General features: G+C 45.3%; 1 protein-coding gene across 2 annotated transcripts in view; it reads left to right on the top strand.

Moving 5' to 3' along the window:
• The first annotated feature begins 7,468 nt into the window (after window positions 1-7,468).
• ATF6B (activating transcription factor 6 beta) overlaps window positions 7,469-14,059 on the top strand; it is a 76,625-nt gene continuing 70,034 nt past the window's right edge. For both annotated transcript variants that reach the window (XM_040323057.1, XM_040323056.1), the window contains exons 1-2: window positions 7,469-7,562; window positions 10,547-10,657. In XM_040323057.1, the coding sequence (XP_040178991.1) occupies window positions 10,582-10,657 (76 nt within the window). In that variant the 5' untranslated portion in view covers window positions 7,469-7,562; window positions 10,547-10,581. The remainder of the gene's footprint in view (window positions 7,563-10,546; window positions 10,658-14,059) is intronic.

Below are 14,059 nucleotides of genomic sequence, written 5' to 3'. Positions count from 1 at the left end.
TATTTTGAATTACCTAATGTCCAAAGCATATGGATATTCCATACAGAGGCTGATTTGGGGTGGGTGGTTCTTGACGGTCAGACGGTTGCTTGACATTGTGGGCCAGATTCTCGTACGATCGTGTAACTTTGTGCGGGCGTAACGTATCTGATTTACGTTACGCCTCCGCAACTTAGACGGGCAAGTGCTGTATTCTCAAAGCACTTGCTCCGTAAGTTGCGGTGGCGTAGCGTAAATCGGCCGGCGTAAGCCCGCCTAATTCAAATTTGGATCAGGGGGACGTGTTTTATGTAAATCTTCTGTGACCCAACGTGATTGACGTTTTTCCCGAACGGCGCATGTGCCGTCCGTGGAATTTCCCAATGTGCATTGCTCCAAAGTATGCCGCAAGGACATCATTGGTTTCGACGTGAACGTAAATGACGTCCAGCCCCATTCACGGACGACTTACACAAACAACGTAACTTTTTCAAATTTCGACGCGGGAACGACGGCCATACTTAACATTACGCCATCATATAGCAGGTGTAACTATACTCCGGGAAAAGCCAAACGTAAACGGCTTAACTTTACTGCGTTGGCCGGGCGTACGTTCGGGAATTCGCGTATCTAGCTCATTTACATATTTCGACGCGTAAATCAGCGTACACGCCCCTAGCGGTCAGCGTAAAAATGCAGTTACGATCCGACGGCGTAAGAGACTTACGCCTGTCGGATCTAACAGATATCTATGTGTAACTGATTTTAAGAATCAGGCGCATAGATACGACGGCACAACGCAGAGATACGACGGCGTATCTGGAGATACGCCGTCGTATCTCCACTGAGAATCCGGGCCTAAGTTTGCTGTCCTGTCCTACACTTTAAGAGCCCTTTCACACTTCCAGCGGATGTGGGAAAATAAAGCATTATGGCCACTAGATGGGGCTAAGGATCATAGGAAATAAATACATCAGAGCGAATTGGGAAATTTCAGCGTTATGACCACGTGATGGTGCTGAAGATCATAGGAAATAAATACAGTGGGGAAAATTACTATTCGATCCCCTGCAGATTTTGTAAGTTTTCCCAGGGTCTATTATTTTTATCATAGGTGTATTTTAAATGATATAGGCAGAATATCAACCACAAATTCAGAAGAAAAAAAAAAAAAATGCTATAAATTAGGTTGCAGTTCAATGATTAAAATAAGTATTTGATCCCCAAGCAAAACATGACTAAGGCTTCTTTCACACTATGGATTGTATGTCCGTTTTATAATATCCGTATTACACCTATTAACGGACATTTATTAACGGATTTAATAACGGATACATACGGATAAATATTTTGCCATTCTTCCTTTATTGAAAACGGATAATGTTTATCCGTATATATCCGTATACATCCGTTATATCATTCCTTTCTAACGTCCGTTAATAAAAACCATTTCACCCTTTCTTGAAGTCCAGCTCCAGAAGTCTTTACTGAGCATGCTCAGTAAAATTAACGTCCGTTAACATAACGGACATTTACGGAGACATTTACTAACGTCCGTGCGCCATAGACTTCAATGTTAAAATATAACGGACGTTAATATATCCGTTACTTGCAACGGACAAAAAATGGACAAAAAATAGTGCAAGACCCGTCACATATTCCGTTATAACTAACGTCCGTACGTTATAACGGACTATTACGGATCTTTACGGAACATAAAAAAATCCCATAGACTTTAATGATATTTTATAAAGGACGTATAACTTCCGTTTTTTAACATTATCTGACGGATTTTAATACGGATTATTAAAACGGATTTATTTTGTAGTGTGAAAAGGGCCTAAGACGTTTCTTGTAGTTGGCCAGCAGGTTTGCACACATCTCAGGATTTTGGTCCACTCTTCTTTACAGATCTTTTCTTAATCCTTTAAAGAGGAGGTCCGGGAAAAAAAAAAATATTAAAAATACTGCAGCTGCTGGCTTTTAATAAATGGACACTTACCTGTCCTGGAGTCCAGCGATGTCGGCAGTAAGGTTCCTGGCGTGAAACCGAAAGGCTACACTGCCGCCGCCATTGCGGGTAAGGGAACCCGGCAGTGCAGTGTAATTTTAATAAATTTTGCAATGTCTTGATATAAGAGTAGCCTCATGTTACAACTAAGACCCGGTTCCGCCTGACGAGTCGCGTCCCATTGAATGCAATGGAACCGTTCTAATAGGAACGACGCAAGTGACTTCTATACAGAAGTCGTTTGGCAAATCGCCTCTGAAGTCGTCCTCAGGACGACTTGCAGAGTCGCCCCCAAAGTCGTGCCGCTGCAGTGTGAACCGACTCTTAGTGTAGTAATATGGTTACATTTAATGAAGGTACAACATTTAGCAACTTATTGCTACACTTAGAGGCGACTCTCTTCTCTTTTATACCCTGTAAAAAAAATGCTTTGATATACAAGTGCTTTGGATTACAAGCATGTTTCTGGAACGAATTCTGCTCGCAAACCAACGTTTTACTGTACATCATAGAGTGAACTGGGATATTATTATTTTATGGCCACTTAGGCTGCATTCACACCTAGGCGTACAAAATTGCGGTGTTTTGTCCCGCGAATTGCGGCGACAAATTGCGGCGTTTTGTACCGCGATTTGCGGCGAAAAAACGCCGCGATTGTGAATGCAGCCTCATGGTTCACATCTCCTATGCCGAACGCCGAAAGCCGCCTGAAAAAAAGGTCCGGGATTTTTTTTCAGGCGGCAGGCATACGGCGTTCGGTGTGGAGATGTGAACCATCTCCATAGAGGGCAATGTGTTTTCATCCCTCCAGCGTCTCGGGGCTGCTGCGGCGTCTCACTACAGGCGACAAAACGCCTAGGTGTGAATGGGGGCTAAATGGAGCCAAGGATCATAGGAAATAAATACAATTTAGTAAAAAAAAGATACCGTGTAACAGTTCTGGAGCACTGGAGGTATCCTAAAGTAGCAATCTTGATAAATGTGTTTGCTACTTCCCTCCACCGTTCTCTAGAATTGTTACATTGGGCCAGATTCACAAAAGAGATACGACGGTGTATCTCAGATACACCATCGTATCTCGGATTTTTTCTAGTCCTATCTATGCGCCTGATTCATAGAATCAGATACGCATAGATAGGGCTGAGATCCGACAGTGTCACACTGTGTTACACTGTCGGATCTTTTTTTTGATTTAAAAATGGCGCCGGGGGCGTTCCCGCTGATTTACACTGAATAATATGTAAATCAGCGAGATACGCGAAATTCACGACCGTACGCGGACCCGACGCGGTGTTCTTACGTCGTTTCCGTAGCGCGGTACCCGTCGTATACTTACCCATGCTAAAAGCAGGGGTAAGTATTGTTAAGTATGGCCGTCGTTCCCGCGTCGATTTTGAAATTCCCTACGTCGTTTGCGTACGCCGATTCACGAACACGCGCGTCGCAAGTCCCGCTCACGTCGCAACCACTGACGTCCTATTGACGTCAGTGGGAGCAATGCACGCCGGGAAATTCCCCGGACGACGCATGCGTATTTAAATCGGCGCGGGAGCGCGCCTGATTTAAATATGACACTCCCCTAGCCGCGGAATTTGAATTCCGCTGGGGGAGTTAGGATCCGCCGTCGCAAGTTTGGAGGTAAGTGTTTTGTGAATTTGACACTTTCCTCACAAACTTGCGAGGGCGGATCTTAATTCACATAGGTTACACGGATCTAAAGATCCGCTAACCTTTGTGAATCTGGCCCATTGTATCTAATTTTACTCGGGTGTATTTATTATGGCTCTTCGGCTCCATCTAATGGCCATAATGAAGTATTTTACCAACTCATTATATGATGTTTGTATTTTCTATGATCTTCAGCTCCATCTAGTGGCCAATCTATATTGGAGTATTTTCCCTATTCGCTCTATGTTCTTTATCTTCACCTTTCTTTATCTTTAATACTTCTCGACCAGAAGAGAAAATGGCTAAAGGACATTTGATTTTGGCCCAGTCTCGCAACAGCTGGTAAGTTTGTGCAGAACAAGAGGTTAGATACGGAACAGGAAGTTAAACAGGTCTACCCATTGGAAGATTTACCCTCATCTCCTGTTCTGGGGCAACTCTAACATTTTTGAACTTCACTTTATTTCTCAATGAAAACAGTCACAAGTACAAACGTTCACACTTAATTTGGTCTCTGAAGAGAGCATTTGACAGATGGCGAGGTGCGCCTTTTCATCGCATTTTTTTTTTTAATCTTTATTTATGATCATATAAAAGACACAATGACACATTAAAAAAACAACAACAGGCTCCAATACCGTTCAAATGACCAAAATGAGAATCTAACCCCAATAAGGGTTACATCTAGGCAAGTGCAAAACATATTGCAATGTATGTAGTACAGCAACATTTATAACCATGTATTGCAGGGGGCTTACCTAAAATGAATCAATGATAATAAAGGCCTAATGCCTAAAAGCGGAGCTCTACGCTGAAAAAAAAAAAAAAAAAACAATAAAAAATGCTGCAAAAAAAATATATATATATTTTTTTACATACCAGAAGTGCCCGTTGCTAGGCAGATCGTCATAATCTGCCACTTCCTAATCCGCGGTCCAACTTCTTTTTTCTTCTCCTGGGAAAAGGGGGAGCGGTGTCTTCTGAGACATCGCCCATTCACATATCGCTGTGTGGCTCGCGCATGCGCAGTAGGGAATCGGGTGGTGAAGTCGCAACGCTTCACTTCCTGACTCCCTCATCGAGGATGGCGGCGAGGCCGCCCGAGACCTGAGCGATTGCTCGGCTTTGGCTGCCGTCATCGCGGGCACCCTGGACAGGTAAGTGTCCTTATTAAAAGTCAGCAAAAAACCGTCCAACCCTGGATTTTTATTAGGGGGGGGGGAGAGAATATATGGCCTCAGGGATTTCTTCAATCGTCAGAGGTTTGTCCAAGGCATGAGAGTCCTCCAGTTCAGGGACCTGGATGGACTCAAAGAACCCCACCGACTTGAGTTCGGCCGAGGTGGGCGGGGCCGAATAAAGGCTTTCGTAAAAGGACTTAAAGGAAAAAATTTTTTTTGCTGAAATGACTGTTTACAGGGCATAGAGACATCATAGTTAACTGATTCCTTTTAAAAAATTATTAAAAATAGATAAAAACCAATCATATAATGTACCTGCAGTTTCTAGTTTCATTTTTGCATGTTGTTTCCTGCTTCTCTGCTGTACAGAGCCACAGAGCCAATACAGGGCAGTGATGGTTTGGAAAACGAAACTGATTGGTGCTGAGGGATTTTAGACACACAGTAATCACACCTCCTTGATTAGTGACCACAGAGAGAAAGCTCTCAGTACTGTGGTTATCAGGAAACAGACAACCAGGAAGTGTGGAGATCAGAGAAGAATTACAGCAACTTGAGAGCAAAAACGAACAATGAGGACATGAAAACAGCACTGCATTAAGGTAAAGGAAGCTATTAAGATAAAAAAATAATTTCCTTTACAAACCCTTTAAATGTCTGGTTTATGATCAGGGGATCAGACGTAACCATAGCTCCCAACTGTCCCTGATTTCGAGGGACTGTCCCTGATTTGGAGCAATGTCCCTCTGTCCCTCATTCTCCTCATTTTGGTCCGATCTCTATAGATGTATATAAAATGCACTTTTTATCTATCAAAAACTGTTTTCCAGCGCTAAACCTTTCATCTGATTTCTAAATTGCTGCATTTGTAAATTCCAAAACCCCAAAATAAAGGAATAGTAGTGGTAAAAAAAGCACTTGTGAGTTTAACCGATCTTGTTTTTTTTGTACAATTCTCCTTTAATGGGGGCGTGGCAAGGGGTGTGTCCTATGCCTGCATACTTTTGCTGATAGGTATCCCTCATTCCCATCTCAAAAAGTTGGGATGTATGGATGTGACAGAGCCATCAGGTAGTTGAATTTGCGGTATAGTCAGTATAATCTGTGCGAGAAAGATTTTTTTTTTTTTAAAAGCCTATGGCGTGTGAACACACCCAAAAACTCCACCCGGTGCAGAAAAAATGTGCACACGCAGAAAAAATGTGCACACACATAAAGAGTGTTCACAAAAACGTGCAGACGGGTGCAACGTCAAGTGGTCCTCCTGTGAAGAAAAAAAAAAAAAAAAAAGCGTATATTGATTGGTTTGCGCAAAAGCTATAGCGTCTACAAAATAGGGGATAGATTTATGGCATTTTTATTGATTTTTTTTTACTAGTAGTGGCGGCGATCTGTGATTTTTATAGTGACCGTGACATTGGCAGTTTTGGGACCATTCACATTTATACAGCGATCAGTTCTATAAAACTGCATTGATTACTGTGTAAATGTGACTGGCAGGGAAGGGGTTAACACTAGGGGGCGATCAAGGGGTTAAATATGTTCCCTAGGGAGTGATTCTAACTGTGGGGGGCGGGGATTTGCAAGAGGAGGAGACCGATTGACCGATCTGTGTTCCTCTGTACTGGAAACACACATCGGTCTCCTCTGACAGGACGTGGATCTGTGTGTTTACATAGATCCAAGGTCCTGCTGTGATCACGGACAATTGCGGGTGCCCGGCAGAAAATCGCGACCGCCGGGCACGCGCACCAGGTCCTGAGCAGTGCAGCGGGCGCGCGCGCCCCAATAGATGGCCAGGAAGCCCAGGCCGTTGTATGACGTCCAGCCAGGATGGGAGATCCCTCCTGTGGACGTCATATGTAAATGGGCGGGATGGGAAGTTGTTAATAAACAGACACACACCTGTCCCACCGTCCAGCGATGCGGGGCACCTGCCGTATTGCAAAAAAATGGCCTGATCATGAAGGGGGGTAAATCTTCCGGAGCTGAAGTGGATATGTAACATAGGATCAGACGCAGACATTCCATTCAGTTTGTATGACATCAGGCAGGCACTTGCACTAGGCTGTGGATGATAGATCTAGGGAACATTGTACAATCAGATTGTATAGTGTATGGGCAGCTTTAGAAAACAAAGGTGCTTTATTGGTATCACATTGGGTAATATGAAACATACATGGCCAGCTAGGAAGCCAATCCACCCGCCTAAGCTACAGATCTTTGCATATGTCCTTATAAAACGAACACATGGGTGCCGTGTTGCTATGGGTAACACAGACACATCTGAATTCAATTACATCCGAGCTTTATTAGTCACAGACAAAAAAAGAATGAACTACAATTCCCACAATTATCCGCCGGCGGAACAATGCGCATGCGCCAGTCGCAAAGCATTGTGGTTCAATCGTTGAAAGATGACTCTCCCTTACTGGCCAATTACACGCCTACTATTGAGAAAATCCCTTGACCGCAGCTGATTGGTGAAATCCCCTGCCAAGCAAGCTCGCAGGCGCCGCTCATTGGAGGAGACCCTTACAACTCCCTCCTCTCACATATTAGCATCCGGAAATAGGGGGCGGGACATCAATTCCCGCCCGCCATTGGCGGAGACGTTGAGGGAGTTGTTTCTGATTGGTTGAGGGATTCGGACAGTGTTGTCACACCTAGGACGGAGCCTGCAGTCTCTTCCTGGCACTGGAGGACCCGGCTCTTCTTCTCCGGTGATTAAACGCGCTTGCTTACCCCCTACCTTCCCCCATCTCCCAATACCCTCCCTTTGTGTTCCGGTTGACGTCGCCGCTGTATGTGCGGAGTGACGTCACTCAGGTGACCCCAGCACTGGGAGCGGGGAGCATCCTGCCCTCAGGGGCTTCCGGCCTGGTGTGGTCACTGCGCAGGGGCAGCTCCTGAGTGTTGTCATGGAGATTCTAGAGTGGCCCCATGTGTTCCCTGACAAGCACCAGCTCTGTGATGTCATCACCTCTTACCTGGCTGTGACTGATGACATCATCTGTCTGCTCATGGCTCTACACATACTGCTGCCAAAATTATACCCTGTCGTGCTACGCCACGCCGCAACAGTGCACGGTATTTACACATCCGACTGTCACATTGGCTGTCATACAAAAATAACGTTTGGATCGCCTCCTGTGCAACGCATACGCGGGCAAATGATCCCCGCGTATGCGTTGCATAAAAATGCGTCCTCTCTACGTTTTTAGCAACGCACTGCCAGCGGCGTCAGAACGTCCTGCGATGCATTGAACTGAATAAAGTGTCATTTTGTGACACCTCAAAGTAGAGAGCGCCGTGCATCACAGTGCATTATACGGTGCATGACATGAATGAACCCTCGGGGCCGGTTCTGACCATAACACTCCCTTCATTTCAATGCACTGCCAAAAAGGGCGGCAGATGCGTTTTTTTTTTTTTTAAACAAAACCACACAACACTACAATACCATGCGTTGTGCAGGCTGCAAATGTGCGCGGTTTGCTAGACGCATTTGGGGTGCGATTAATTATTAAAGGAGTTGTAAAGGTTTTTTATTTTCTAAATAGGTTCCTTTAAGCTAGTGCATTGTTGGTTCACTTACCTTTTCCTTCCATTTCCCTTCTAAATGATTTTTTTTTCTTTGTCTGAATTTCTCACTTCCTGTTCCCCCTCGGTAAGCTTGCCCCCATCATCCGAGCCCTTCTGGCTGGGGGTTAGTCAGCGTGCTCGCGTATTTTTTGTCACACGATCGCGCAATTGTCGGTTAAAGAGGAGTTTCGCCAATTTCTGTGTTTATTAAAAGTCAGCAGCTACAAAAAGTATATCTGCTGACTTTTAACCACTTCAATACCGGGCATTTTCACCCCTCCTTCCTGCCCAGACCAATTTTTAGTTTTCAGCGCTGTCGCACTTTGAATGACAATTGCGCGGTCATGCAAAACTGTACCAAAACGAAATCTTTTTCCCCCCACAAATAGAGCTTTCTATTGGTAGTATTTGATCACCTCTGCGATTTTTATTTCTTGCGCTATAAACAAAAGAAGAGCGACAATTTTGAAGAAATTATTATATATTTTTTTAACTTTTTGATTTAATACCGTATTTTTTTTTGTACTTACAGTTTTGGTGTCTTGCGCGGCGGCCTCGTCGGGTCCGGCGTCCGTCTGCGGCTTTGGACGTCCTCTTCGTCGGGTCCGGCGTTCATCTGCGGCTTCGGGTGTCCTCTTCGTCGGGTCCGGCGTCCTGCGGCGTCCTCGCGTCTTCCCCGCTCGTTTCCCGCGCCGAGTTTGAATACTGCGCCGACATATACAGAGCGCAGTACACTCGTGTATTGTCGGGCAGGCTCGGCAACTCTCGCGCTGACGTCCAGGACGTGAGCGCGGAAGGAGCTGAGACTGCCCGACTATACCCGAGTGTACTGCGCTCGGTATATGTCGGTGCAGTATTCAAACTCGGTGCGGGAAAGCGGGTATCGGCGTATACCGCGCACCCACGATTTTGCCCTGATTTTCAGGGCAAAAAAGTGCGCGGTATACGCCGATAAATACGGTAAATATCACAATTAAAAGTAAAAAATAAAATTCTTCCTCAGTTTAGGTCGATACATATTCTTCTACATACGGGGGCGAGCACGCTGACTAACTCCCAGCCAGAAGGGCTCGGATGATGGGGGAAGCTTACTGAGGAGGAACAGGAAGTGAGAAATTCAGACAAAGAAAACAATAATCATTTAGAAGGGAAATCAAAGGAAAAGGTAAGTGAACCAACAATGCACTAGCTTAAAAAGGAACCTATTTAGAAAATAAAAAAACAAACCTTTACAACCCCTTTAATAACACCAGTGTGCATCTTACCAGTGCAACGCGTTTCTGTGTGGTGTGGGAAACACAAGTGCTATGAGCAGGCCTGAAGGGCATGTTCACATTATATAGTGTGCGTTCCTGGCAGCCCATTAAAGGGGTTGTAAACATGTTATATTTACCTACTCTCTGTAAAAGTTTTTTGCACAGAGCAGCCCCGATCCTCTTCTGGGCTCCCCCGCCGGTGCTCCAAGCCCCTCTTCCTCATCAGGTGCCCCCCTGCGAGCGCGCTCCCAAGTCCCGCTGCTGCATCCATTGACACAGCCAGCAGGACTCGGCCCCGCCCCCACCTGCATCACAGCTTTTGATTGACAGCAGCGGGAGCCAATGGCTCCTACTGCTATCAGTCTGTCCAACGAGGAGGAAGACAGCGGCTGCTTGCATGCACATCGCTGGATCGGTAAGAAAAAGAGGGGAGGGGGCGGCAGCATAGAAGGTTTTTTACCTTCATGCATAGAATGCATGAAGGTAAAAAACATTAATGGCTTTACACGCACTTTGATTTTTACGGCAGGCAGGATTTTTTTTTCAATTGTGTTGCAACAAACCGCATGGTGGTGTGATTAGGAGGTAATGGCAGCCATGCACGTCTGCAGCCGTACAGCGTATACTGCACCACAGCTGACCTAAATGAGCTCATAAAGTGCACCGTCACCACGGCAACACCCTTTTAGTCCCAGCTAGTTTTGAAGCCTGAGGATCAACATGGGAAGCAGACATTATCTTCTTGCAGAGGATCAACTGTGTCAGCTTTTATTTTTGTCTTATGAGTTTCCATTAGTCCCCCCCCCCATTCCTCTACTGTGCCCTTCATATCCTTCTACTCCTCATTCTGCTGTTCCCTATTACAGGTGACAGAGGTCAGAGTTCACCAGAGACTCTCACAATGGCTACCGAGCTCCTGCTCAACGACCTGGACACCAAGTTCTGCGCGGATAACCTGCTGACCAACGAGGATTGGGGTACGTAAGCTTATTCATTAAAGCAATCCTTCAGTCATTTTTTCATATTTCCATCTATTAAATCTTCTGCCCTTGTTGTTTTAACTTTGGACAGTAAAACATTTTTTTTATTTATTTCCCATGAAAATCTAACATCTCACCCTAAAGTGGAGGTTCACCCAAAAAATTTATTTTTAACATTACATTCAGCCGAGTTGTCCTAATGACAATCGGCTGTTTTTTTTTTTTTTTTTTTTCGTACATACCGACTTTCACCGCCGCTTCCGAGTATGTCGTCTGCAGGACTGGGTGTTCCTATCTGATTGACAGGCTTCCGACCGTCGCATACTGCGCATCACGAGTTGCCGAAAGAAGCCTAACGTCGGTGCGCAGGCGCCGTATAGAGCCGCACCGACGTTCGGCTTCTTTCATCATGTACCTTCCCGCTCACCTGAGAAACGATCCGACGGTGCCGCCGGCTGGTCACAGAGACAATTAAAGAGTAGATCTGCTTTTATTGCCTCTAGCCTTGCAGAACTGCAGTAACATCATGGTGTCAACCTCCCCCCCCCCCCCCCCCCGATGGAGAATAAATAGCTCTGTAGTGTTGATGGAGGAATTGAGTGATTTCCTTCCCTGCAACCAAGGAAATCGCACCATCTATGCCCAGCTTTTAGTTCAGGTGGAGTAGTTTTGAGGACGCCTAATCTCATCTCTACTCATTAGACATATGGGGACTGCTATTGTTGGGAGTAAGCACTAACAGTGCGAAATGCGTTAACAGGTTACTTCACACCTCTGCTGTGTATCTTATGATGTCTTTACCTGTTTTGATACAGTTTTATATTGAAAGAGTTTTTTCAGTGAGTGCGGTCATCCATACTTTCTCTTCATTTCTGCATTTTTTGATCTCTTAAAAATACAATTTGTCTGGCTGCTGTGCTGAATATCTTGTATCATTCCTTCGAGTCATTAACTGCTTGCTGACCACAATACGTGTGTGTGTATATATATATATATATATACACACACACACACACTACTGCAAGGTTTCTCAACTCCATTGCTCAAGTACCCTCCAGCAGGTCATGTTTTCAGGCTCTCCATTTAATTACCACAACCGTTTCATCTGTGGGAAATCCTGAAAACATGACCCGTTGGGGTACTTGAGGACTGGAGTTGAGAAACATTGGTTTACTGGGATTATGGCTGAAGCCAAAAGCCATAACCCTGGTATTGTTTTCTTTCTTTTCCCCCTTAAAAACGTTCCTTTGCGGCTCATGAGATACTGAAATGCTTTATGAAGCATTGGGGGGGGGGGGGGGGGGGGGGGATGCTTGCCGGTGTCTCTCTGGCTTACTGTATCTTCCGGCTCACCTGAGAAACGATCCAACGGTGCCGCCGCAGAGACAATTAAAGAGTAGATCTGCTTTTATTGCCTCTAGCCTTGGAGGACTGCAGTAACATCATGATGTCACTTCCAGTCCAGGGTGGATGTTTTTTTTTTTTTTTTTAAAGCAAAAGATCAAAATGTTTGCTTTTAAAGGGTAAAGATTTGGGGTATTTTGCCCCCAGATCTCTCAATAAAGAGGGCCAGTCGTCCTTATTTATATTACAAGGGATGTTTACATTCCTTGTTATAGGAGAATAAAAGTGATCCAAAAAAAAAAAAAAGGAACGAGGTAAAAAATAAAATAAGTAAAAAAAAAAAAAATGAAAGTGCCCCCATCCTTCCGTGCTCCCTTGCAGAAGCGAACGCATACGTAAGTCGCGCACCCATATGTAAATGGTGTTTGCACCACACAGGTATCGCTGTGAACTTTTAGAGCGAGAGCCATAATAATTGTTCTGGACCACCGAGTTGTAAAGGAATTTTTTTTGTTACCTTAATGCAATCTATGATGATCTGATGATGCCGCCCCCCCCCCCCCCCCCCCGAGCCCCCGTTTTACTTACCTGACCCCTCGAAAGTCCCACGCTCGGTCCCGGGATCCTCTTGGCCGCTCAGCCTGGCTGCTGATTGCCTAGAGCGGATGGATTGATAGCAGCGCAGCCATTGGCTGGCGCTGCTGTCAATCACATCCAGTGATGCGGCGCGCCGAGGGGCGGGGCTAAGTGGTACAGTGAGCGGCTATCGCCGCTCGCTGTATCACAGGAGCACGCCCGCAAGGACTCATCACCATGCGCGCTCTCTCGCATGATTGTGATGAGTTCTTGCGGGGAGGACCAGAGACAGTTGCCGAGGGACCCCAGAAGACGTGGATCGGGGCCACTCTATGTATGACATGTTTGTTATTTTAAAGAATTTTTTTTTTTCCTTTATTGACCCTTTAAAGTATTGTACCGAAGGAATCAGTTTGGCTGCCAGGGAAGCAGCATTTTCAAGAGGAGGGGTGAGCGATGGCAGCCTCAGTTTTTTTTTGTTCAGATCAGTTTTCTTTACATCCTTCGGTGGCTTGTTAAGTCAGGCCATGTGTTTGCTGTATGAGGAATGAGGAACTAAGCCTGTGTTGTTTTTAGATTTATGACATGATTACTTCCTCCTCACCACTGTGGAGGACTTGTTGGTTTTCTCTGCACTCCCCCCCATTATAGTTTGGCAGGTTCCTTTGCATAATAACTGCTGTATAAACATAATTGTGTGTGCTGATCAGCAGGTTAGTATTTGTGCGGTGAGTATTAGTGGTCAGCATAATTCTAAATGCTTTTATCTATTTACATGATGACAGAAAAGGATATCCTGTCCAGGAAGCCAGTTATCGAAAAAGTTCCAAGACCATAAAAACTGTCATTGCCGTAGTTCAATGACAGGCCTCACCTTTAATACAGTCCAAAGAACGGCTTCAGACAATTTACAGCAACTGCCGACGTGCAAACCTGTCCTGGAGGCCGATATTTAGAGAATGATTGTCTGCCTTATGGAAGGTGTCTGACTGTTCTTCCTTCCAACACATTAAAGGGGTTGTTAATGCAGAAGGTATTTTTTATCTTAATGCATTCTATGCATTAAGATAAAACGTCTTCTGTGTGTAGCAGCTGCCCCAGCACCCCCTAATACTTACCTGAGACCCATCTCTATCCAGCAATGTCCACAAGTCCCTTGGGGGGGGGGGTCTCCCTCCTGATTGGCTGAGACGCAGCAGCGGCGCCATTGGCTCCTGTAGTTGTCAATCAAAGTCAGTTAGCCAATCAGTAAAGAGAGGGGGCAGGGCTGAACGGCAGCTCAGCTCGGGTGGGGGCACTAGACAGGAGGGGAGGGGTCAGGAGAGCCGAAGAGGGACCAGAGAAGAGGGGGATCCGGGCTACTTTGTGCAAATCCACTGCAACAGAGGAGGTAAGTATAATATGTTGTTTTTATTTATTTTTTAATAACAAATGAGACTTTACAATCACTTTAAAAGAGAAGTTTGGCCAAAGCTTATT

Source organism: Rana temporaria, chromosome 9, assembly GCF_905171775.1.
Source record: "Rana temporaria chromosome 9, aRanTem1.1, whole genome shotgun sequence".
Taxonomy (NCBI): Eukaryota; Metazoa; Chordata; class Amphibia; order Anura; family Ranidae; genus Rana; species Rana temporaria.
The sequence above is the reverse complement of the archived record's forward strand: the minus strand, read 5'-3'. Positions and strand labels throughout refer to the sequence as shown.